Source organism: Leptonychotes weddellii, chromosome 12, assembly GCF_054177405.1.
Source record: "Leptonychotes weddellii isolate Sample4059 chromosome 12, ASM5417740v2, whole genome shotgun sequence".
NCBI lineage: Eukaryota > Metazoa > Chordata > Mammalia > Carnivora > Phocidae > Leptonychotes > Leptonychotes weddellii.
This window is the reverse complement of record NC_138380.1, coordinates 65124082-65151949: the sequence shown is the minus strand read 5'-3', so window position 1 is coordinate 65151949 and position 27868 is coordinate 65124082. Positions and strand designations below refer to the sequence as shown.

Genomic DNA, 27868 nt, shown 5'->3' with positions numbered 1-27868 from the left:
AAAGGACTAACAAGTGTGAAGGCCCTGAGGTGGTCGAGTGCTTGTTCTTTGTGTGGCTGAGAAAGAGGCCAGTGTGGCTGGAGCAAGGAGAGTGAGGAAAGTGGGAGATGAGGTCAAAGTGCTACCTGGAAACCAGATCACATGGAACTTGGGATTTAATTCCTAATGAGAAATGGAGCCATTGTGTACAACTTTTTAACTTTTTATTTTGAAATAATTTTAGAGAAAAGTTGTAAAATAGTCCAGAGTTTCACTCAACTTCCCCTAATGTTAACAGCTTGCATAATTGTATTATAATTATCAAAACTTGGAAAGTAAAACTGATACAATACTATAAACTGAAGTATAGACCCTTTGGATTTCACCATTTTTTCCCACTAAGGTCCTTTTCCTGTTCTAGGGTCCCATGTTGCCTTTAGTTGTCATGTTTTTGTCAGCTCTCTTCTCCTCTTCATTTAGTACCTGAGTCTTTGTCTTTTATGACCTTGACACTTGAAAAGGAGTGGCTAGTTATTTTATAGAGTGCCCCACCATTTGGATTTGTCTGATATTTTTTCATGATTACAGGAAGCTTATGTGTTTTTGACAAGAATACCACAAAAGTGATGTGCCCTTCTCAGTGTATCATATCAGAGGGCACATGATGTCCATATGTCTTATTACTGGTAATGTTAATCTTGATTTCTTGTGGTATCTGCTGGATTTCTCCACTGTACTATTACTATTTTTCCCATTATAATTAATTTCTTGAAGGAGGTACTTTGAGATTATGCAAATATCTTGTTTCTCCTTAAACTTTCACCCACTAGTTTTATCATTCATTGGTAGATCTTGCCTGTACGATTATTACCATGGTATTCTGATGGTGATTTTCTATTTTCCTCATTCCTTCATCTATTATAATTACTCTGAAAGAGCTATTTCTTCACTCTCATTTGTAATCAGGATCTGTACAGACTCATAGCTATTTATTTTTTTCAACGGATTATATTCCAATACTACAGTAATTGGTTTTGTTTCAGCTTTGGCATTGTGAACTCTTTCAGGCTGGCTCTTGTGCCTTTTTGAAGTGCTTACTTTTTTGAGCATTTGCACTATCAGAGGCTCCAGACCCATCTTACGTTATTCCTGCCCCAGCTCTAAAATCTACCACTGCTCCAAGGAAATTAGGGTCCTCTTATTAGATAATGATATTTAGAAACCAAGATCTGGATGCTGTATGAGCTCTTTGTTACTGAAGTGTCATGACTTGTAGGTCCTCTTAGTAGACAGTTTAAAAATATACGGGGTATCTATAAATACATACATTTATTTGTGTATCTCTATGTATATATAGTAAAAACATGAGTTCATACGTTACATCTAATTCTGATCCAGTACCACAACATTCATTCTACCCTTCCCCCCTTTCCTTTGTAACTTTGTTCTCCATCAGTGAGAAACCAGGCTCTCATTATCTGTATATTTTTACTTATTTGTTTAGCCCTAAAAACACATAAAATAACTTCACAGTTGCTAGCCTATATCCCTGTGAAGAACAAATTTATTAGAGTACAGTATTTATGTACAGTACTTTCTGTCTTTAGCCTTATACAGTCAAAAATACTGTTTTTCAAAGTATGGTAGGTTAACTCTTCTCCCTCACCCTCTTTAATGTGGTTTTATTATTCACTTTTAATATAGTTACAATCATTTGTTACAGTTTTTATTCCATCTTGAGTTTCCCCCTTTTCTAAAAACTCGCAGATGGTAAATTTCACTCTTTGTATGGGTAGTTCTTTTGGTTGTGACAGATGGGTGGTGTATATATACCACCACAAACATGACACAGGATTGTTCCATCCCCCAAGATACCCTGCTGCTGTCTTTTGCTGTCAGCCCTCCTGCCTTTGGCAACCACTGGTTGCTTTCCATCCCCCATCCTTATAATTCTGCCTTTACCAGACTGTTGTAAATGAAATGACACATTATGTATTCTTCGGGGTCTGGCTTCATTGTCCTAAAGTACATGTAAGATTTATCAGTTTTGTTGCATGTATTAAAAGTTTGTTCCTTTTTATAGCTGAGGAGTATTTTATCATATGGATGTAGCACAGTTTATTTAGAGGACATACAGATTGTTTCAAGCTTAGGATCATTAGAGATTTTTGAGTAACTGACCTAACTTATATTTTTCAAAAGATCGTTTTGACCACCTTTTCAAAATAAATGGGGGGAGGGGCAGCGGGGCGCCTGGGTGGCTCATTCGGTTAAGCGTCTGCCTTTGGCTCACGTCATGATCCCAGAGTCCCAGGATCAAGTCCCATGTAGGGCTCCCTGCTCAGCGGGGAGTCTGCTTCTCCCTCCCTCCGCCTCTTCCCCTGCTCGTGCTCGCTCTGTCTCTCTCTTTCTCACTCACTCTGTCAAATAAATAAATAAAATCTTTAAAAAATAAATAAATAAACTGAGGGGGTGGAGGAGTCTAGGGCAGAAGCACAGAAACCAGTTAGAGAAGTTACTTGCCCAGATATACAAGTTAGGTGGTAGAATCAGAATTCAAACCCAGGTACTGTGGCTTCAAAGTCTGTGCTCTTAATTAAGCTACTTTTACTGTCCTTTGAAAATGAGTGAATCACTTTGTCAATTACTGCTGACTGCTCATGTTATCCACAGACTAAGGAATAGATTTTGAAATCTGGGGTGTCACTGGTAACCTTACAAGAGCAGTTTGATGGAGTAATGGAGATGAAATTGTAATTCAAGAGAAAATGAGAGGAAAGGAGGTAAAGACTTAAAAGACGAGTAGAGACTAGGTAGGTAGGTCAAGAAGAAAATTCGTGGCAAAAGGCATAGCATATTACTGTAAACCAGCATGGTGTGTATGAGGACAGTGGATAGTTTTGTGTTATAAACATATAGGATGGAAGGTGGGAAACTGATAGAAGGTGAGAGTACAGGAATAGCCAGTGGTCACATGTCAAAGTCCCATGTAGGCTAAGTTAAGGAGTTTTAACTGTATTATGCTATAAAGTTTGGAGAGTCTTTGCAATATTTTTGATGAGAAAATAATATCAAATTTGTGTTTTACGTTCCTCAGGCAGTAGTATGATAGATGGATGGGCAGGAAGATGGTGAGGAGAGATACTGAATGCAGGGAAACAAGAGACACTTAGAATATTCCTGGTAAAAAGTGATAGAGATCAAGTTAAGGCAGGGGGGAAGTGATTTTAAACCTTTTAGGAAGCTGAATTTGATAGAAATTGGTATGACTGATCAGATATAGGGGATGAGGAAGAGGGAAGGAAACCAAGCGTAAATCCTCAATTGACTGAGTTGCTGGTGTATTTCATTTACTGAGATACGGGATGCAAAAGAAGTGAGTGATGAGTTCAGTTTTATATAATCTGAATTCAGAATGCATAGAGGCAGTATCAAGTAAAGATATTCACTAGAGTCTAGAGTTTTGGTAGAACTAGATTGGAAATTGTTATCCCTTTAAGACATTTGAAACCATCGTGTTTAGAGTGTGTACAGAGCTATTTTTTGTGCTGGTAGAATGCTGACATTTAAAAGAGAATAAAGGTAGGTATGTCTACAGAAGACATGGAGAATGAGAAGAGGAAAATCAAGAGAATAGTGTCATAAAAGCCAGATAAGGAGTGATTTTTCCAAAAGTTGTCAGTTACTATGGAAAATCATAGCTGCTGAGGATTTAGTGTCCATTGACTATTTCAATGTGAGTGACCTTGATGAGAATAGTGTCATAAAATTGGAAAGGAAAATTCAAAATTCAGAGAGTTGGAGAAATAGAGACAGCAAATGTTATGCCTACTAGCCATGAAGAAAACAACGCTAGCTTGAGAAGGGGAGGGTGTTTTTTTAAAGGTTGGACTAGTGTACATTGAGTAGCAGTGGAGAAGTTGAATATTGTAGGTCAGAATGGATGAGCTTTCTGGAGGCCAGGTCCTTGGAGTGGGTTAAGATGGAATCCAGAACACAGGTGGAAGGTGTGCCATTTGGATCAGAAAGACCTTCCCTCATTTAAGATTGGAGAAAGAGATTATTGCAGGTTATTGTGGGTTTATGTTTGAGATGAAGGAGGAGTTTCATTGAAGTCTCCATAGTCTAAGTAAATATTGTCAAATATTCAAGTTTCTTTCTTTCTTTAATGACATCGATTTATATGTTGTGTGATTTTAGTAGAAGATGTATGATTAAGCCTTGTACTTAGTTTTAAGGTTTGGTTTGCTTTAGGTTCTATAGATACATCATGCTTCAATAAAAGAACTAGTGGGCATTTTCTTTGCTAAGTATCAGGGTATCTTCTTATAGACTGATTTCATAGTATCTATTAAAGAAGCATTTTACTTTATGTATTTGATTTGACAAGTGATTTGCCCTAGAGTATGTCCACATCCATGTAATGATACACTTATTATGATGAATTGTATTTATCATTTGCCCAGACAGGCTACCATAAAAATCAGGCTTATATTCAGCCTACTGCAGTTTCCTGTTGGTTGAGAGAGCTTTCATTATGATATGAGGAAAAGAGCTTAGAGACTACCTGCAAGCCCTTAGAAAGGTAATGTCTTTAACATAGTCTGTATTCAGTAGTCTCTTTGTGATTCTGCAGAAAAGCTATCTTTGAGAGTATGGTTTCAGATTCTTGATTCTTGAATCAGGTAGAAAAAGAATTCATTCTGTTCCGTGAGAGTAGTCTTTCAGCAACTAGTTTTCCAGAATTCACAGGTACTATCAAGAGATACCTTTAGGCCTTGGAAAAAATTCATGAGGAACTTACTCCCACAGAATGATGATTATTATAGACAACTCTTATGAGTTTATTATCATTTTTGAGAATAATGGAACCTAAGCTGCATGTTCTATATTTTCTCATACAGGGAGACTTTTCCTTAGAATGAAACAGTAGTTTAAGATTTTGTCATTGTTAAGTTTTAAGCATAACTGTAATCCAAGTGTTGAATTGTATTTTGCCATTAGGTATTTCTTCCAGTGTGCTTATTATATATAATAAGCATTGGTCAGGACTTGTCAGTTTGAGAGAAATGTTTATGGGTGGAAAAGATTAAATATCTTGACATTGTATGATTAAAGTAAACCTATTTAGTTTGGGAAACATAGCTTTATACCCCAATTAATAGCCTTCAAATATGCACTAAAATCTTTATTATCTGGAACCTGGGAATAATGAGCTAGTCTGGATAATTAAAAGGGTGTCCTCCTAAATATTGAAGTCATTTTGCTTTAACTGCTTTTGATTGTAAAAAGTTTTATCTGCTTTCTAAAATTAAAAAAAAATAGAATGCAATTTGAATTATTCTAATGTAATCTGTCTGAACATCAATTAATATACCATCAGTTACTATACTCTTACAGGGGAGGTCTTTGCCCCTATCTTAAATCATCTTTACTGCTATTTTGAGTCCTTTTTACTCTCCCTAATTTTACTCTCTTTTCTTTGTGGTTAGTTTCTTAACCTTGACTTATGTTCCTAGTTGTAAGTGGATATACTCTACTCCTATAGATTTTGGTTTTACATGGATGGAAACAAGTTTTACATGCTTTCAAAAATGGGAAAATATAATTTGGATTATTTTAACTTAGGGTCACCTTTTTTTAACATGAATCAATATAATATGCCATCAGTTAATATACTGTTGTCCTTTATAAGGACTGTTTGCCTCATTCTAAATCATCTTAATCTACTACTTTTTTGAGTCTTTTTCTCCTCCCTAGGTTTTTCTTTTCTTTGTAGTTAATTCTTACCTTGACCTGAATGTTTCTCTTTATAAAGAGATACTTCTTACTCTCAGAATTTTGTTTTTGCTTCAAATAAGAGAAATTGGATACTAGATTATCAAAATAAACTGTAACTCCCACAGGGAGCCAGGAAAGAGTATTTTGAGAACTATATGATATGGTTAGCATGGATCCTGTCAGTTCATAAAGCTGAGCAGCTAGGATATGGATGATTTTGTATCTGCTAAAGATCCAGAAAAATCATATTTAGCTGAACCAGTGTAGGGTTAGGCCTCCATTTTGTACAGATATTCAGACTTATTAATAGACTAACTGGTGGGCTCACATAAAAAAAACACAATAAACAGAAATTTGTCATTGCCTAATCCAGAATTATAATAGGTAGCTGTCCCCCCCACCCCCACCCCAAGCGTCTACCTGTAGATTCTGGGCTTTATATAGAAAATTGCATTTTCTCTTCCCTAATTATTAGCCTATTATGAAGGCTTTGAGTGTTGACTCCTTTAAACAATTTTGTGTAGTGAAAGTGGCTATAAAACAGATTTTTGTTGATATCACCTGCTTGCCTTAGTATGGGTTTTTCCATAGTAGATAAAAGGTTTTAGTTTTATGGGTTTAGGATATTTAGTTACTGGACCAAAAAAAGGCACCACAATGAAAGCTCTTTCATTTATTTGAGGATCTTTTGCTGTTAAAAAGTAAGTTGTTCATCTTTTAAAATTCTGAGTGTCTAGTTTATTCAGTGTTGCCAACATTTCTGGAGCTACCAGAAGATTATTATATGCAACTTGCGCTTTTTAGTTTTAGTCAGAGTTCCTAGGATACCTTAAGTAATGATATATAATTACCAAACATATTATATATAATGCAGCTTTTTAAAGAGCGTTTTTTTTTCCCCTTAACATTCACTCTGAAAACAATTCATTGTGGGAAATAGGTTATAACTGAACTATCTGTATTTACTTCTAGTGACTGTTCAAAAGAATGAGTATTATTTAAGGAAATATCAAAAGGAAATACTAAGTCTTCCAGAAATAATTATGATTATTTGATACACTTTAAGAACTCTTTGGTAATGTGGACTCAAACCTACTTGATTTCACATTTTCAAATTAAAACAATTTTTTAGTAGGATGGAAAAATACTAGCTTATCTTAGAAACATTATAAACTTGTCTAAATACCCTTTTCAAAGCTCTGACGTGGAACTTGGATCCTGTTAGGCAGGCTTTTTTGTGGGCGTATTAATTCACATTCCACCTGTCAGTACCTATAGGTAAAGACATGAAACCACACCCTCTGTTCTGACCTTTTCCTCCAGGGACAGTGACTAGAATCCTTTGGCTCAGGGTGAGAGGCTATTTGAATAGCTCAGTTCAGAAGAGCTTTTACTTTTGAATTGAGTGAAGCAGCAAGAACAAGGGAAATAATGTTGCAACTACATTTCTCAAGACTGCTACTATGGAGATTTCAAACTTGACCTTCCCTGCCAGGTTCTGTTTGGAAGGCTTACTTATTTCCATAGATATATTTGATACCGAAAGCAGTTTTATGGCTCGGCTACTTAGATATTTATATTTTCATTCTTCCATTCTTTAAAGAATTAATTATTCTAGTTAAAAAGGAGTTTTTCTGCTTTTATTTTTGTTGTCTTTGTTTTTTGTTTTGTTTCTGATGAAGACTGGTAGAAATGTAGTTTTTTTATAGATCTGTGTGTTTTTTCTTTTGTTGTTCATTTGTATGAATTGATGCTTATTTGATAGTACTAAAAAGAAATTTGCATACTGCTGTGGTCTATCTTGATAAACTAAAAAGAACTTTTAATGTAGTGGAAAACTGTTAAAGCAAGTGAGGGAAGTTGGCAGCTGAATCTACTAGCATGGATTCTTACCGTACCTATTTGGCAACTGTCAAACTCAGCGGCTCATGGTTGGAAGAACAAGATGAAGACATTTATGAGGTTGAATCTCGTGTGCCTTTACCACATCCTTTTCCTCTATGTGAACATTTGGATGAAAATAACTCTGTTATTATTAATACTTCTATTTTTCATTTTATTCATAAAAGAAATGGGCACATATTAAAGCTTATTTCTAAAATTTCATTGCCTACCCCTCCTTATTCAGTAAGTATAAAAAATTTGATTTCTTATACTTTTAGTTTATACTTTCACTTTTTTATACATTTAGTTAAAAAACCTGTATAAATGAAAAATGAACTTTAGATGTCCTTAGTAAGGGTAAATGGAATAGAATCTTGTTTTGTTATTGTTTCATGTGTTACTACTTATTTATCCTGATATATTGAAGAGCTAAATTTGGTCTAAGAGCCCCAACTTGGCTATGTTTTTGATTCCAGAAGGCAGAGTGAGATAGTATTACAGTTTTCCATGCCAGGCAAGCTGTTTAAAAAGATCCTGCTTGTCCTTAACAATCTTGCTTTTATATGTTTATGATTCCAATCCTGAGTAAAAATGGAATGATTATATTTGAGGGAATGAGCATTGTGGTACTTAAAACAGCTAAGTCCATTGAGCCAATTAGGAAATGTTTACAATCATATGGTATATTGGCTGTAGTTCCAGACAGGGAAAAAGAAAATATGGATTCTAATTTTAATTTTCTTGTTAACTCGTAAGGAACTTATTTTTAATATGCTTACTGATCCAGTGAGGAAATACTGTTTTCTACTTTTTATGTGAAATGTATTTTACAAAAATTAAGGGTATTTAGCATAGTTAGTATTTCAGGTTTATTTAACATGTAAGTATGTTTTGAATGATTCACTACAAGTTATTCAGTATAACTACAAGTTATTCAGCATTTTTTATGACTTTCATGGCTTTAATTGTAATACACTAGCTAATATTTAACAGGCCAGATGGTTTTCAGAATAGTTTTGTTACCTCCTCTGAAACTTTTATATTAAAGTGACAGTTTATTGATGTTTTATACTTACTTTTAATGTAATAATTTTCTTAACTTACTTAGAAATACTGAATATGAAATTTTTATATATTTCATATTGTTAGGTATTAGGTATTATACATATTAGGAATAAATCAAAGCGGGTTAGAAGAGGCTTTTTAAAGTATAGAGTATTTAGATGAACATTTGAAGGGAATCTCTTATTCCAGTAAAGTATGAGCGCCATTTGCTATAATAAATGAAATTTGTTTGCTAGCTTTACTAATTTGATTCTTCTAACTTTTTAGTTTTGTTTTGTAAAACTGAAGTTATTTCTTCTGGTTTTATGGTACATATTTAAATGCACTTTAAGGTTGCTTTAGATCTTGTCAAGAAGTAGTACATTAGAAGCAAAAACTTAATTTTCTTAACTAAATCAAGTATTTATTTTGTTGTAAATGCTAAATGCCTTGTTGTGTTTGTACAGTAAATTCGAAAAAGAAAAAAAAAAACTCCTGTTTTTTTTAGTGAGAGCTTTGAACTCTTAGAGATTTCATGTATTTACCAACCATTTTATAATATACAGAAAAAAGTGACATACTTACATATGTGGAAGCAGTTGATATGTTTTAAAAATATAGGCTGTGACTGTAAATTCAGAAGAGTAGCTATATATAAATTAGTTCTTTATGGTTATGTTTTTTTACTATAAAAAACAGGGGCGCCTGGGTGGCTCAGTTGGTTAAGCATTCGACTTGATTTCGGCTCAGGTCATGATCTCAGGGGCCCTACCTCAGGCTATGCGCTGGGTGTAGAGCCTGGTTAAGATTTTCTCTCCCTTTCTCTCTGCCTCCCCACACCCCCATGCTCGCTCACATGCTCTCTTTTAAAATAAAAATAAAAACGGATAAGGAGATGCTGGCCGTCAGAAGCTCAGAAAACTAAGACAGAAACAGTGCTTTTCTGTAATTTCTTGGAGCTGGTAACAGTGATCACTGTTTTCTTAGAGCTTTGGCCTGAGTCTGTCCTTGACCGTCATCTTTAAAAATTGTGTAAGAATATAGTCATGCCAATAACAGCATATTAAGGAGGCTGTATTTATGAGTAATTATGGGTAATGCCTCTGTATTCTAAGGTTTTGAAAATAAATTGAATATTCATAGAGAGTCCTGTAGATGTTTCATAGATGGACAGAAATATAAAGTTTTTAGTTAAAAATGGGTTATAATAATTTCATTTGGTTGTGCCACTATGATTTTGTTAATTGATGCCATTACATTAAGCATATATTAGTTCCCCATAGTGTATAGCAGGGGTCCACAATCAATAATAAATGTTAAATATAAAAGATACTAAGTTTTTCATAGACTACAATTACAGAAAATTCTTCAGAATTTTCAGAGCCTATGTGTCATTAACTTTATACCTCTCTTTATGTGACAGAATACAGAGCTACTGTTGGAAGTGGTTTATTTCCAAAAGAAGCATTTTTTTTTGTTTAATAAAATTAGAATACATCTCTTATGTAAAGTTGTATGTAGCTAATCTACTTGTATAGTGACTTTTTCCAACTACTAATGTTAGCATGCACTAGAAATATTAACTGGCTACAGTTCAACAGTATGCCTTTATTTTTATTTAAAAATCTTTTTTTTTTTTTTTTAAGCTTTAGGGGGGAATGACATTGGCCTTCCCACACTTCAGTTGTCTTATTTCATGTATGCTTTCCCTCCTTGTTTAGCTTGAACATGCAAAAGTTACACAGACAGAGTTGATGCGGGAGTCATTTCGACAGAAACAAGAAGTAACCGAGTCCCTTAAGTGCCAAGAAGAGCTGCGAGAGCGCCTTCATGAGGAGTCCAGGGCCAGAGAACAGCTGGCTGTGGAGCTCAGTAAGGCTGAGGGTAAGCAACTTGCCATTGGCAGCTGAGGGTGGAAAAATTTCAAGTTTAAAAATAGAGATTTTTGATGCAAGCCAGATTTGGACATTACCAATCTACTCTAATTTAGAGTGACCACTGAAACGTAGTTGTAGTCGATCTTCAGAATTTCTCCAGGCAATTTTAAGAACTGTATATATTTTTAATTATTAGAAAGAATTTAATAGAGGAGCGCCTGGGTGGCTCAGTCGGTTAATTAAGCATCTGCCTTCAGCTCAAGTCATGATCCCAGAGTTCTGGGATCCAGCCCCACATGGCCTCTCTGCTTAGCGGGGAGTCTGCTTCTCCCTCTCCCTCTGCCGCTCTACCTACTTGTGCTCTCTCTCTCTCTGTCAAGTAGGTAAAATCTGTAAAAAAAAAAAAAAAAAAAAAAGAAAGAAAGAATTTAATAGAATTACAGAGCGCATTGAAAGTTTTGGAAAATATAGAAATAAATGATAGTGGGCACCTGGGTGGCTCAGTCATTAAGCGTCTGCCTTTGGCTCAGGTCATGATCCCAAGGTTCTGGGATCGAGCCCCGCATTGGGCTCCCTGCTCCGCGGGAAGCCTGCTTCTCCCTCTCCCACTCCCCCTGCTTGTGTTCCCTCTTTCACTGTGTCTCTCTGTCAAATAAATAAATGAAATCTTAAAAAAGAAAAAGAAATAAATGATAGTGATTTGTTACCATAATCCCACATTCCTAAAGCAAGTCTTGTAATTTAGTGATGAAAAGACTGACGCTAAGAGATGTTAATAAATTGTTCAAGGCCACCATTAAATGGTGATGCCATGCTTTATGCCTCGAAAGCCTCATGCTGTTTATATTCTGCCATACTGTTGTGGGTTTTGGCCTTCTAGAATCACTTAAAATATCAGCTTTCTCTAGTATATTTAAAATGTGATTTGGTTCAGAAGCATCTGATTTATATTAAGCTTTCCAGAAACCTATTTATATCTGTGTAATAAAGTGAGTTACACCTACATGATGCAATACATTAGTATAGCAAAATAATGGAAAGTTCAAAGGAACTTCAGATTTAGGCACAAAGGTTAACAAGAAAAAGATTGCTTTGAACGTACCTACTATCAGCAGCAGCAGATTCATTCAAAACATTTAAAATGCTGGAATGAAGTTTTGCTAACAGTACACCTTTTATTATTTATATAACACCAAATGGTAAGATTTGAAATAAGTTATAATCCCATTCCCTGTTAATTTTATCTTATAGGTGTCATTGATGGCTATGCAGATGAAAAAACTCTTTTTGAAAGGCAAATTCAGGAAAAAACTGATATAATAGATCGTCTTGAGCAGGAATTGTTATGTGCAGGTAGTAGATTACAAGAGTTGGAAGCAGAGCAACAGCAGATCCAAGAAGAAAGAGAATTACTGTCCAGACAGAAAGAAGCTATGAAAGCAGAGGCAGGCCCAGTTGAACAACGTATGTATTTTTGGACTTTGTATATGAAACATTCCTTAAAAGTTCAAGGTGGCTCTTTTCCTCTTTCATTGCCTTTGTTTGTGTATTTTATATGGGGATTGAAAAATTACAAGAAAATCTACCTCTCTGGTAAATGTTCATTAGCCAACCATGTAGAGTCAGGGGTGTTTTGTTTTTTTTCTTTTTTTACTTTGGCAGATTTTAACTGGAAAAGATAATCCTTTATTCTTGAACTTCTCCCTTAAAAGAAAGCTACATATAATGAGGCAGGATATTTTTTAAACCATGTAAGATTAAGTACTTTTAATAGCAGAAAGGCAGCAAAAATGTATACTTGGAATAAATAACTAAGAGCACTGATCCAGCACTCCCAGCAAGCAGGTAGGGGGGTAGATTTCGGCCTGCAAGAGAATAGATTTGAAAAGGTCAGTGACTGTTAGAAGCAGGCTGACATCTGGTTTAATCTGTGTAGGAGTTCAAAGAATATACAATTTATAAATAACCTTTAATCTTTTCTTAAATGAGAAATTAGGTGTGATATCTTAGTTTTTTTGGCAGTAAAAAATGCCTGTCATTATAACAGTGGAACTTTAAATCCTTTTGATCATATCCTCTCACTTTTATAAATGTGTAGTTTCAGTGGTTGAATTTTACCAATTTAGAAATATAGCATACATTTTTGTAATATGGTATGGTTGTTTCTGATGCTCAAATTTGTTTAAAACGGGTTTAGAGTTGGACTTTTTAATGTGCAAAGCATATATAGATCATACATGTAAAATATTCAAGAAATACTGGGACATCAAAATGTTATCAATGGTGTCAAGTTTTACTTCTAATTCTTTTGTGTACGTATTATCCTATTTTAGGAAATAGACATGTAAATTATATCTTTGTTCTGTATGTGTGTGTTTTCTTTCTATTCTTATAGGACTAGTAGATGCTGCAGTCGATGCAGCACCTGGAGCAGGTGTGTTTATACAGTTGCATGGCCAGTCTTTGGGTGGTAAACTTACAACTGCAAATATTGGGTGACCCTTGAATTTTCAGTCACATACCTCTACTTTTCCAACTAACGTACCTCTAATTTTGCTGTTGTGTTTCATACTTAACGGTTTTTCTCTTTAACAAAAAACTTTACTTACAACAAAATACATATTTATATTTGAAATTAACAACTGAGATTCATAGTGATCATCATCTTATATCTGTTTTTCCACAGAGCTTAAGACCATTTCAATTTTTACAGAAACAAATACATTAAACTCCTATAGCCTATAACTTTTCAAAATGCTCTTTCTAAACCAGGAAATATAAGATGATGGTAACAATAGGATCAATGAAATTTAGTAAGGAGACTCTGGTTCATTTACTTTTATATTAACGTCTAAATCAGTATTGTTTTAAAAGGAAAAGCTATTTTCTCTAGATTCCTAGTCCTGAGTACAGTGTTGGCAGACTGGTTAGTGTAAAGACTCTCAGGCTGTGTTCCTTTATTTTTTCATTAGAGGATTGTTTTACTTTGCTATTTATACTTAATAATTGTATTATTAATATTAATAATAGCTAACACTTACATAGTGCTTACCATACTCTAGGCACTATTCTTTATGTATATTAACTCATTTGATCCATATAACTGTTAGAGCTCACTACTGTTACTATCCCCAGTTTACATATATGGAAATTGGAGGACATCGTATTGAGTTTCACATAGGAAATACACGGCAGAGCTAGGATTTGAGTCCACAGTCTCTGCTCTTAAGCACTACACCATACTGCCTCTCATACTTCTCAGTTTTTTCTTGATACATATATGTATGAGCATGCAAGACTAACTCAGGAATATGGATCTAATAAGGAGAAAGACTAACAGGAAATTCTGATTGTAGTTATATTTTTTTTCTGTGACTCTTACTTGCCTTGGTTAAAAATTTACAGGATTTGATCTTCATGTGTATTGTGTAAGCATATAAAAGTGATTTTATTGGTTTGATTTTTGCCTGAGGTGAGTTATTTCTGTGCTTAAATTTAATTAGACTTTGTTCTTTTCCTTATAATGAAAGTGGATTTATTTTTTTTTTTGATCATTTGCTATGGCATTTTCACAAAGTATTGTTTTTAGTGACAAGATGATTCTTTTTGTTAATACAGTGTAAGTTTTTGATACTAGCTTGCTTACTTATATAGGAATATGATATTTTGATATTTTCACAGGAACATTTTCCTTTTTTACATGAGTTTGAAATAAAACTCAGATCTCTTATTTCATGAAGGTAAAATTTGAGCATAGTTATAGGTGATTTCACTATTATTAATTATGATTTAACTTAGAATATTTTTATATTTGTAAACAGAATTACTACAGGAGACAGAAAAACTAATGAAGGAAAAACTAGAAGTACAGTGCCAAGCTGAAAAAGTGCGTGATGACCTTCAAAAACAAGTGAAAGCTCTAGAAATAGATGTTGAGGAACAAGTCAGTAGGTTTATAGAGCTGGAACAAGAAAAAAATGCTGAGCTTATGGATTTACGACAGCAAAACCAAGCACTGGAAAAGCAATTAGAAAAAATGAGAAAATTTTTAGATGTAAGTATTCTCAACTTGAATATTGATTTTCTCAGTGGAATGCTTACTTGCTGCTACTCTAGGTTGTGACTTTTAAATTATGAAGAGACTCTTGAATTCTAGCATTTTCATCTATATGTGTTTTCTACAATTAACTGAAAAGTACTATTCCAAATAAAAACTCTAATAATTTTTATTGTTCACCTATCACAGCTTTTTAAAGGCGATATAAGCAGATTACAAATAAACCCTACCAGTTAGCCTTTCCAAATTCAGAGTTAAGAAGCTTGTCCAAGTCTTTTCTTCAACCAACTGCCAAAGCAGGGTGAGGATCCTAATAGCTAACTGGCCAACACTATTTCACCCACAAAAGATATACACAGTAACGGTGTGCTTTGGGAAACAGGGGACTGGGACAGTTGTTATGCTGTCGTTACTCTCTTCCAAAATGACATTAAGTCTCTAATTTCACATGGATTTTCTTCTTTGGGGTTTCATTTAAGGCCTGATATTCTGATATATTCATAGATCAGGGAATCAGATTCTGACACATTTTATAATTTTAGATACGAAACCTAGATTAGGATGAAAGAAATTGATTTACTAAATAATCTGTTTTGCTTATTTTTTTTTATTGACTAAATTAACAATGGAATTCCTCTTTTGTTCCAAAAAAGTAAACTCATTTTTGGGATAATATTTTTATTTCAGTCGATATTTAACATTACTTGAATTTTTTAAAATGTGCTTCAAATAATATTTAAATGCATAAATTTTAGTCAAAGAGCTCAAATGGGCTAGATACCATACAAAAGGTGTTATCTTTTTAAACCTTTTGGTGTGGGGTATTCTGTGGTTATCAGTTGTTTGTCTTCAAATAAAGCTATATGTATAACTAAAGGGAAGTAGCAGAAATAATAGCTTCAATATGTATTGTTTCATCTGTTTCTATTACTGTTATTTATACTTCAGGAGCAAGCCATTGATAGAGAACATGAAAGAGATGTATTCCAACAGGAAATACAGAAACTAGAACAGCAACTTAAGGTTGTACCTCGATTCCAGCCTATCAATGAACATCAAACTAGAGAGGTAAGAACTTTAGTGATGTTGTCTGCCTTACAATAATTTGTATATTGTGTGTAAAATAAGATATGTATTGTGAAGAACTTAAAGGGAATTCTTTCTGTCATATATAAATCTTCAAAACCAGAAAATCAAATATTGCTTCAGTGTGAAAGGTTCTTGAAACTCTAAAAATTGTTTGCATTGAAATTTATCTTCTAGTATTACCCAATTAAATAAACTTCTCTGCTTATTTTTCTATTCCCATTCCCTAGATCAAAAGAATTGTCTGTATTCACTCTTTACTTCCCCATCTTGCATTCTTTTCTCAATCCCCTGCAATGAAGTTCCAACCCCTCTGTCTCAGTGGGATTTTATATCCTCTGTTTCATTGAAATGATTCTTGTGAAGGTTATCAGCCTCATGGCTATGTCCAATAATCATCTCTCTGTCTTCATCATACACAGCCATTCAGAGGCTTTCATTTTAGCCCTCTTCCTTAAACACTTTAGCTTCTGTGACATACCTACTTCATTGGTCTCTTTCTCTAATCTTTGTTTCTCAACCCAAATAAATGATGGAGTACCCTAAGACTTAGTCTTGGGCCCCCTTCTTCTTTCCTGTCCATATTCTCTTCCCAGGTAGTTACATGTAAAGGACTGTGCATTTATACCTCCAGCTCTGACATCCTCTTTTGAACTCTGGATTTGAATATTCAGATGCTCACTATATCTCCATTTATGTGTCTCAAAATTAACATGTTCAAAAGAGTGCTCTTGATTCGTGACTAGCCCCCACCAGAGAAGGACAAGAATAAAACATGTTCCTTCTTCATTTCAGTAAATATTGTACCATCTTCACCTTCTTCATTGCGAGGACATAGCCTTCATCCTTGATTCCACTCTTTTTCCCAACCCCTACTTCCAGCCCATTGGTGAGTCAGGCTGCACTACATCTTCCATCTTACTGTTCTTTCCGTTTTTATTCATCTCCTTAAATCCTAGCTGTCACTGTTTGGCTGGATAATTTTGGTAGCCTCATTACCACTCTCCCTGCTTCTACTTTTTCATCCCAATTGTCCATTTCCTCATCTAGAAACCTAGAACTCTAAAATGAATGCTACATGAATGAGGGAAGACTTATTATATAAATTGCTAATGATGGCTTGTATGGTTATAAAGAGATCGAGCTTGCCATTAGGCCATCCTAGTTTGAATCATGGCTGTATGATTTACCAGGTGTATGACAATGGCTAAGTCACTTTTTTAAAACTTCTAAAATTTGATTACTCACTTCTAAAATAGAAATTGTAATAGAACCCACTTCATAGGAGTATTGGCCTACTACATAGTGAAGACATAAAATTGTTTTCAGAGGGGCGCCTGGGTGGCTCAGTTGGTTAAGCGACTGCCTTCGGCTCAGGTCACGATCCTGGAGTCCCGAGATCGAGTCCCGCATCGGGCTCCCTGCTCGGCGGGGAGTCTGCTTCTCCCTCTGACCCTCCCCCCTCTCATGCTCTCTCTCTCTCTCTCAAATAAATAAATAAAATCTTTAAAAAAAAAAAGTTTAAAAAAAATTGTTTTCAGAAATAATAATAGTTAAATTTTTTTTAAAACTTATTTTATTTCTATACAATTTGCAAGATTTTATTTCTCTTCAAAGAACTCCAAAGAAGCATAAAATGTCTATAAACTCATAGTAAAATGTTATTTACATTCTCATTGAAGTAATGTGATATAGAATAGCCTTATCTACTAGAGCAGTAGAAAAGTTATCAATCCCCACAGAGTTTGTAGTTACTGGTCTTATTCCTAACATATTTTCAGCTTTTGAAAAATAGATGTGTTTGTTGAAACTCAAAAGAATATTTAAGCTTTAGAACTTCTTGTCATTTCCTATTATTTGGTTTCTTGTATTTGAAAACTGACCTGCCTCGTTCATGAAACTTTAAGAAACTAACAAGGATGATTTTCTCCTGGAACAATGTGATCTATTTGTTCTGTCCTTACCTTGCCAAATCTGATTCCCCAGATTCTGATTTTCTCAAGATCAAAACAATCTAACTGTAACATTACTATTTTGCTGCTTTGTTGTCTTCCCTTTTTTTATTTATTTATTTTTTGTTTAATTTTATTTTATTATGTTAGTCACCATACAATACATCATTAGTTTTTGATGTAGTGATCCACGATTCTTCCTTGACTGTACTTCCAAATCTTAGTCCACCCATTACTATCAAAGTTTCTCCTCAGTGGCTTTGTTACTGTCATCCTTGAACATGTAATTATAGGTAAGTTTGCATTTGTTTTAATGTTTTGCAGAATAAGTATCATTTTGGATCATTTCCTTAAAATATCTCATTGAAATAAGTTAGGATTCCTTTTTTTCTTACCATCACACTTCCTTTTTCTCTCCTCACTTGATGAGAATGATTTTCATAAGCTATCTTATTAATGCTTCCTGAATTCTTCCATCACAGAGCCATTCTCTTGAATAGACCCCACATGTCAGAATTACTTAGGGAAACTTTCAGGGTGCACAGATCCCTCTCATCACTTCACATTCTCCGAAAATTTCTCTTCTGCGCTGCTGAAACGTATAGGCTGAAAAAGCTTTCTAAGTGACTGTATTAAAACTCTCCCATCTCTGTGATGTTTAGAACCATTGCATTATTATGTGTATCAATTCTAACCATTTTTGGTAAAAATAGAATCCATGAAAGATTTTTTAAGGTTATCTTATCTCACATAAGAGTGTAAGTCAATATTCTGCAAACGTGTCATTTTTATTAGGTTTTAGTGTGGTTGTACCATTAGAGCTTATACTTCAACATGATTCAAAAATGTAATTTTTTTTCTCCTCCTAGCTGGGGAAAGTCTTCATTTTAAGTGAAATAACTTTTTGTAAAGGACTGATGAAAGCAGTATTATTTTCTGTTTTGTTGTACTGCTTTGTTTTGTGAACTCAGAAAATGTCACTATAGTTGGAGACGATCATTGCTATCCTTGTCAAAAATAAAATTAGCATCTGAAAATACTTTTTGAAATGAGGATAGCTAGGTTATTATTAGCTTGTTGAAATTTTTTTAAGTTACAGTTTTTGCTTATTATATTTCCAGGTTGAACAGTTAACAAATCATCTGAAAGAAAAAACAGACAAGTGCAGTGAGCTTTTGCTGTCTAAAGAGCAGCTTCAGAGGGATATCCAAGAACGGAACGAAGAAATTGAGAAATTGGAGTTCAGAGTAAGGGAACTGGAGCAAGCCTTACTCATTAGTGCAGACACTTTTCAAAAGGTGTGGCATTTTCTTTAGGTTAATTTTATCAAGTGTTTTAATGCAAATTACTCTTAGTTACATGAACATCTGTTCCTTTACATAAAAAATTGCTATTGACTTTTTGTTGATATTACAAAATATAAATATACCTTTATGTCTTCAGTGACATCATAACTGTATCTGTTTATTCTTATCTCCAGCTGTTACTTGCATACCTTAGTCTTGAGAAAGGAAGATTAGCTAAACCAGAAGAATTAATGATCCTTTTAACAGTCAGTAAGGTTGTGATTGTAAAATAATAGCCAAGTGTGAAAAAGCTGTGGACACCAGGTGAGGCTGATGCTTTATCCCAGACTAAGAAGAAATGAAGTCTATTCCCATTATACTGCAGAAAGCAAGAATGAATCGAAGAAGAGCAGGATAAAGAAGGTTAGGAAGGGAGCAGTTCAGGGGATAGCCTCCGTTTTATCTGAGGAATGAATTTTAAGAATGTCAAACATTCCTGTTTGAATTTGTATAAAAATGCATTCAAAACTGAGTGTAACTTTGATTATTCACTCATGTAGATTATCAGCTGCTAACTGGAGAAATGAAAGAAATGAAAGTGCTACTTCTCTAATTAAAATGAATTATCAGGAATTAATGTCTGAATTTTTGAAAAAATTCTTATATATTTAAAGGTAGAGGACCAAAAACAGTGTGGAGCTATAGAAGCCAAAGCAGAATTGTCCCTAGAAGTACAGTTGCAGGCTGAGCGAGATGCCATAGACCGAAAGGAAAAAGAGGTAAGGGGTTTATTTCTAATGACAAAATGTGGTTTGAAATATTTTAAATAATTTTAAGTAAGTCACATTGAGAATATCATTTGTATAGAATGGAGTTTATAGTCTAAACCAAAGTTTAGGTGATTTTCTTAGCTCATTGCTTAAGTTGACCTTGAAGACGATAAAGATTTGAACAAATACGCTGGTATGAGGAAGAGTGTTCCAGGTAGAGGAGACAAATGTAAAGGCCTTGACATAGGAAGAAGTTTTAAAGACAAAAAGAAGGTAAATATGAATTGAGTGAAGAGGAGAGTGGAGAGAGAGTTGTGTTAGGACAAAAGGCAATCTCTCTTTTTCTTACTTTACCATGGGCTTTGAAGTATTGCTACTTTGCTGTAGAGTTTGGTTTTTTTTTTTGTTTTTTGGGTTTTGTTTTTTTTTTTTAAAGTTATGTTGCCCTGGGAGGTTATAGTGCTATTTTACAATATACTAAACATGTTCTTAAAACAAAAGATTAACAATGAGGTAATTATATAAAGTTTTCCTGTGTTTTTGTGTTCCCTCCTCAAAAAAAAGAAAATCCACTTTTAATACAGTAATAATTTCCAGTTTTAATTTAAATTAAACTTAATTTAAATCTTGGTCTACTATTTTTCTAAGACATACTGTACTCTGCATTATCTAGCTGTATCAAATCATTTAAAATACTTAAGGTTTTTTAAATTACATTTTTATTTCCATGTAATTTTCTCAGGATATTTAATATATTTTAACAAATATTTATTGAACTTGAAAAGTAAATGTTAATAAGTGCTTTGGAAAATATAAGAATGATTTAGACATCAACTAAAATCCAGCTTAGAAAACTTGTGGCTCAGAAAAAAGCCATCTGTATAAATGACAAATAGAAATGATCATCTCCATGAGAAGGTTTATTTTCTTGCTATCATATTATACTGACTAATGTTTATCTAAAAGGTTTTTGATTATTTTGCTTTTTTGGTTTTTCCGCAACAGGCAGGGAACACTTGTTTACCTGTAACCACTTTTATGTGTTTTGAAAAGAATTAACATTTAAAGTACCTTACACTAATAGAGAAATTGCTCTCTAGAAAGATAAACTTTCAAAACTGGACCCCAAAACAATGATAGTTGATTATGGATAGTTGATTAATTTTACTAACTTTATATTTTAATTATTTTCTGAATTTAATATAACATTACTGACACCTTAATTTTTTAAAGTAAGTATCCAGTGGCTGTCTACCTTTAACTCAGAATCATAGTTGTTCAGAACTACAAAGAGACTGGTCAGCCAGCTTCTGTCAGCCAACTCCCAGTGTTTATAGATAAGATAGAGCCAGACATGTTGAGTGAGTAAAGGGTTAAAATGATAACTCATCCTAGTCTACCTAGTTTTTAATAACAGTGACAAGTACTCTGTCAGAACCCACTCATCTGTAATTGAAGACTGAAAGAGAGGAACATAGAATTAAAAGCTATCTTTTAATGAAAATAACTTCTTTTTTTTAATGAAAATAACTTCTTATGCATTCTCTCCTGCACTAGGCAAATGTTTTCAGATATCTGATGGAGTATAAACATAAGATGTCTATATATGTGTCATTATATTTTGAGATACTTTCTAATACTCTGATAGCCTTAATCTGTGCAAAACTTTTTTTAAGTTTATTGTAGGCTGAGAAATGCAGAATGAATAGAAAGAGAAGAAACTTTAAAGATAGGAGTTTTAGGGTGATAAGAGAACGGGAATAATGTGGAGAGAAATAGAAGGAAGAATTTCTTTAAGAAAAAGATGCCTTGGGGCGCCTGGGTGGCTCAGTCGTTAAGCGCCTGCCTTTGGCTCAGGTCATGATCCCGGGGTCCTGGGATCGAGCCCCGCATCAGGCTCCCTGCTCAGCGGGAAGCCTGCTTCTCCCTCTCCCACTCCCCCTGCTTGTGTTCCTGCTATCGCTATCTCTGTCTCTGTCAAATAAATAAATAAAATCTTTAAAAAAAAAGAAAAAGATGCCTTCAATAGGTTTTAACTCTCTATAGAGCTAATGAAATCTAGCTTATAGATGGCAGTAATAAATGGTAGTAGTTACCTTTGTGGAGGTCTGTGCTAGAAAGTGGTATTTTAAAAACCTAATGTCATTAATCCTTAAAGTTTCCCTAAGGATAGGCTCTAGTGTTAACTCCATTTTACAGATGAGTAAACTGAGTCTTAAGAGAGGTTAAATAACTTGTTCATGGTCACACAGTAAGTGGTTGAGCAAGCATTCCTCCTAGATTTCTCTGATTCTGGAGTCCTGTAATGCTGTACTGCCAAAGAATTGGGGAATATTTTGCCTTGTTGGTGAGAAGTATTAAAGAATGTCACTCAACATTTATTGAGATCTTAACACATGTTGACTACCACTATCCAGTTGTAAAACCAGCAGCAGATTTCAAAGAATCTAATGTCTAACCAAGAAGACATATACACATTTGAAAGAGATAAAAAAGATAAAAGAAAACACAAATAGTTGCAAATTAATATAATCCAGTCTAGATAACATATGGTAGCTAAATTAAACAAGATTAAAACAAAGAGCCACTGTTCTATTTTAAAACTTTAAGAATATTCTTGTGGTTTTGGTTGTTGTAGACTCAGTAATAGGACAGCCTGGGACTGAAATTGGAGACTGGCTGAATAGGAGGAAAGAATCCTACAGTGTCATCTTTGGGAATTGAAGTCTCTGTTGTGATGACTCAAATTCAGCTTCTTATAAATGTTAGTGCTTTGGGCCAGTGCTTCTCAGACTTTAACGTGCACATGAATCCCCTGGGGATCTTGTTAAAAAGAAGATTCACATTCAGTAGATCCGGCGTGGGGCTTCGGAGTCTGTGCATCTAACGTGTTCCCAGATGATGCCAGTTCTGCTGCTCTAGGGACAGCACTTTGAATAGCAAGGCTTTAGGTCACATTGAGAATTTGACCATAAACTCCTATATCAAGAAAGTAAAAACAAATAAACGAAAAAACAGAACAAACTGGTGGTTGCCAGAGAGGAGGTGGGTTGTCGGGGGAGGGTGAAGAGGATTAAGATGTACCCAAAAAAACAAATAGCATTTGAGGTAGAGCATCAATTTTGAACCTAAATGTCTACATATGTACTGAAGTAATACCTTTCATCAAAAGTAGCTGTGAAAGATAGGGATAGGTATAAATACTACTGTATTAGATAACTTTGAAGAAGATAAAATCACCGCAGTTTTCAGCAAACCAACCTGATAATTATATATGAACAACTACTAAGTGTATTTAAGGTGTGTCTACTAAATTTAATACCAGTGTACAGAAAATAATTTAAGTGTAAGTTTTGGACATTACTTATTATAAGCAGGATAAATGATAGTTAAAAATGTGAGGCTCCAGGGGTGCTTGGGTGGCTCAGTCGGTTAAGCATCCGGCTCTTGATTTAGGCTCAGGTCATAATCTCAGGGTCACGGGATTGAGCCCCACGTTGTCGGTCTCCTCACTCAGCAGGGATACTGTTGGAGATTCTTTCTCTCCCGCTCCCTCTGCCCTTCCCCGTCACTTGCTTGCTCACTCTCTCTCAAATAAATAAAATCTTACAAAAAAAAAAAAAATGTAAGGCTCCAAAGATAAACTCCTCACCACATACATACTAGCCTTGTGACCTCAGGACAAGGTACTTTGTTCTCAGTGACTCCCTCATCTCCAAAATGGGGATAATCCAAGTAAAGATCTCATAAGGTTGTTACATACAGAGTTTTAAAAAAATAATACATATAAAGCACCTTATGTAATACCTAGCAATAAATTGTCTATAAATGATGGCTACTATTACTAGTATCAGTACTATTTCTGTTAAGGGGCTTTGCCTTGCTAGTGCTAAGATACAATTCTGATTACATGTCTGGGTGTAAGCAGCATATGGTTCCTTTCAAGTTCTAAGGTAATAAATGATTTATAGGCTGCCCTCTGAGCCAGCTGCTACTGAATAATGTTGCTCCTGCATTTTAGGTTGCTTTTAATGCAGCAGTTTTGATCATCAGATAAATACACATTTGGAAATCATTCAGCATTGAGCTAAATGACTATTCCTTAATCAAGCCCAACTTTTAAAGTATAATGATAACTAGCTCTTGAAACTCGGCATTAATTTCAGTCTCTGTATAACTATTACAGAGTAATTGCTTTATCATTAACAGCAATCTGTGCTCAGAAAAGAGCTAAATTTCTGTTGTCCTACACATAGGTGCTCTCTAATTTTATCCTAAAATGGTATTAATAACTTGCTGTTTAAGTTTCTGTATTTCAGACCTAAGGATCTCACAGTCTTAGTGTCTATCTCTCCTTTCTTCTACTTAAACGAGGCACATACAGCCAAACCTTTCATTAGGTTAAGTATTAGTACGGACTAATTTGAGCTAGTCTCACTTGGTAGCCAAAACAACTGACTTAATTTTGCAGCTTTCTTGAACGTTTTGATAGCAACTAAATTTAACATGAAATAAGATTTAAAATGTGGACTCTTTCCCTTCCTCCCTTGACTTTTTTCTGCTTTGTCAGAGAATATTTTAGGTAAGAAATGGCCCCTTGAATCCCTTCTCAGAAGGTCTTCTCTTTGCTTTGAGTAGAATGATTTAAGGGTGATCAGTTTGAAAATACCTAGAAACCACACAGTTATACCTGGCTTAGAGAAACCCCTTTATTCTCATGGCTCATATGTCTTAAGTATATATGTTTTATACAGCTAATTTAGTACTTTGCATTCTCTCTTGACAAACATTTGTATAAACAGGTATTTTTTTTCTCTTTCCTTTTGATAATTTTGGTATCAAAGATTACAAACTTAGAAGAACAGTTAGAGCAGTTTAGAGAGGAACTGGAAAATAAGAATGAAGAAGTTCAGCAACTACATATGCAATTAGAAATACAGAAAAAGGAATCTACTACCCGCCTCCAAGAACTTGAACAAGAAAACAAATTATTTAAGGTAATTAATTAAGAAAAACTTTGCCTATAAATAATTCATAATTTTTGTCTTAGTATCAAGCATTTGCTGAGTCTAGCTGCTGAATAATACTTAACAGAGGAACATTAGCTGCAAAGGGGTTTGCAAGGAACTTATTTTTAACCCAACATAAACATTTGGATTCATCATGAATGAAAATTTTTTGAGAACTTTTATCAAAATATTTTAAGAATTATTGACTTATAATTATTGTATGATAGCTGATTTTGTTTATTTGTACATTTTGGGCACTTTATCTTTTATAACACTTAATTGAAAGAATATTCAGAAAATTACATGTAATGATCTATCCAACTAGATGGTTATTTTTGTCCCTAGGATGAAATGGAGAAACTGGGATTTGCCATAAAGGAATCTGATGCTATCTCTACTCAGGACCAACATGGGTTGTTTGGAAAATTTGCTCAAATAATGCAGGAAAAAGAAATAGAAATTGATCGATTAAATGAGCAAATTACAAAACTTCAGCATCAACTTGAAATTACAACAGATAATAAGGTACACCAGTTTAAACTTATTACATGAAATAAGCTAGAATTTTAAAGGGCAAATGGTTATTTTTCAGCTTCTCTTTGAGTATAAAAACTGAATAAACCTTAATTCTCTTTTACCCATTAATTTTAATTTATTAAGACACATTGGCTTGGGGCGCCTGGGTGGCTCAGTCATTGGGCGTCTCCCTTCAGCTCAGGTCATGATCCCAGGGTCCTGGGATCGAGCCCCACATTGGGCTCCCTGCTCAGCGGGAAGCCTGCTTCTCCCTCTCCCACTCCCCCTGCTTGTGTTCCTGCTCTCACTGTGTCTCTCTCTCTGTGAAATAAATAAAATCTTTGAAAAAAAAAAAGACACATTGGCTTGTGGCACCTGGGTGTCTCAGTCAGTTAAACATCTGCCTTCGGCTCAGGTCATGATCCCAGTGTCCTGGGATCGAGCCCTGCTGCTTCTCCCTCCCCCTGCTCTTGTGTGCTTGCACACACTCTCTCTCTGTCTCTCCCTCTCAAATAAATTTTTAAAATCTTAAAAAAAAAAAAAAAGAAGACACATTGGCTTACCAAGCTATGTATATTTTTTATTCCCTCCTAATATTGTCAAAGGTTTTTGATGTTTTCCAGAGAATCTCTTGTGACTCAGATTTCACCATATCATTCTAACCAAATCTATTAAAAATTCTTCTATTTGATATGAATTGAATAACATAATAACACTGTTGTGGACCATTTTTATTTTAATACTTAATCCTTTTCAATTAGAATGTATTGATATTGACTATTTTACTTATGGGAAATCAGCTGCTAATGTGTACATCACTTTATATTTAACAGAACTTTCTTTTTTTTTATTTTATTATGTTAATCAACATACATTACCATCATTAGTTTCTGATGTAGTGTTCCATGATTCATTGTATAACACCCAGTGCTCCATTCAGTACATGCCCTCTTTAATACCCATCACCAGAACTTTCTGAACAAAGTTAGAAGTAAGGTCCTTATTTGATATGATGGGGACTATTGGTCTATATTAAAATTAATCTAACATGTCTGAGAAGTATATTATTTGTGTGTGTGAGATCAACCCTTTTGAGATCCTGCCCTTAAAATAAAAAATAAAATTCCCAAAATATAAATACATATTTATTATGTCTGTTACTTGTTTTCATTAACAGGTTATTGAAGAAAAAAATGAACTGATAAGGGATCTTGAAACACAAATAGAATGTTTGATGAGTGATCAAGAACGTGTGAAGAAAAATAGGGAAGAAGAAATTGAACAGCTCAATGAAGTGATTGAAAAACTTCAACAGGAATTGGCAAATATTGAACAGAAGACATCAGTGGATGCTGTCTCTTTCCCAGAAGAAGCAGATAGTTTAAAACATCAGTTGGATATGGTAATAGCTGAAAAACTGGCTTTGGAACAGCAAGTAGAAACCACTAACGAAGAAATGGCTTTTACGAAAAATGTCCTTGAAGAAACCAATTTAAAAATGAACCAGCTAACACAAGAATTATGCAGCTTAAAGAGAGAACGTGAAAATATGGAAAAAATCCAAAGTGCACCAGAGAAAAGCGTTAATACGGACAGAGATGACCTGAACAAAACCAAACCTGAACTGAAAGTTCACCTTACTGAGAATGCCCTTAAACCCCTAGAAAATCAAACTTACCTCACATCTTTTGAAGAAAACAGCAGAAGTTCCATAAGCAGTTTGGAAACAAAGGTGCTACAACTTGAGGGCACTGTGAGTGCAAAGGACTTGGAACTCACCCAGTGTTACAAACAAATAAAGGACATGCAAGAGCAAGGCCAGTCTGAAACAGAAATGCTTAAACGGAAGATTGTAAACCTACAGAATATACTTGAAGAAAAAGTTGCTGCTGCTCTTGTGAGTCAAGTCCAACTTGAAGCAGTTAAGGAATATGCAAAATTCTGTCAAGATGAACAAGCAGTTTCATCAGAACTTGAAAGAACAAATGTACAGAACTTAAATCCAGTAACAGACAATGAGATGGAACCAGATGTATTAGCATTAACCTTGAGAATATCAGAATTAGAGAGCCAGGTGGTTGAAATGCAGACTAGTTTGATTTTAGAAAAAGAGCAGGTAGAAATTGTGGAGAAAAATGCTTTGGAAAAAGAAAAGAAGCTACTAGAACTACAGAAGTTACTGGAGGAGGAGAAAAACCAGGGAGGTAAAGAAAGGAAAAGAAGCCCTGAAGGAGATTTTGAAGTTCTCAAGGTTAGGTTGTTTTTTTTGTTTGTTTGTTTTCACTTAAATGCCGTAAGGAATTCTCTTTTTCTTTGTTCCGTAAGCTGATTACTAATTTACTAAATTAAACATGGTGTTCTTTATATCTAGCAATTCATATATAGAGGGTTTTTATAAAAATACTACTTTTCTGTACAGTCATATTATTATCACTAAAATAATGTGGTCTTTGAATCGTGTTATTTATTTTTTAAGATTTTATTTATTTATTTATTTATTTGAGCGAGAGGGAGAGAAACAGCATGAGAGGGGAGAGGGTCAGAAGGAGAAGCAGGCTCCCCGCTGAGCCGGGAGCCCGATGTGGGACTCGATCCCAGGACTCCGGGATCATGACCTGAGCCAAAAG

The 27868-nt window shown here is 34.5% G+C and overlaps 1 protein-coding gene across 1 annotated transcript in view; it reads left to right on the top strand.

Annotated features, from left to right (window-relative positions):
- AKAP9 (A-kinase anchoring protein 9) overlaps positions 1-27868 on the top strand; it is a 190330-nt gene that overhangs the window by 130664 nt on the left and 31798 nt on the right. Inside the window, exons 23-31 of the mRNA XM_081799698.1 lie at positions 10410-10572; positions 11817-12029; positions 14387-14619; positions 15571-15690; positions 18782-18958; positions 19621-19725; positions 24561-24713; positions 25071-25250; positions 26419-27492. Coding sequence (XP_081655824.1) covers positions 10410-10572; positions 11817-12029; positions 14387-14619; positions 15571-15690; positions 18782-18958; positions 19621-19725; positions 24561-24713; positions 25071-25250; positions 26419-27492 — 2418 coding nt within the window. The remainder of the gene's footprint in view (positions 1-10409; positions 10573-11816; positions 12030-14386; positions 14620-15570; positions 15691-18781; positions 18959-19620; positions 19726-24560; positions 24714-25070; positions 25251-26418; positions 27493-27868) is intronic.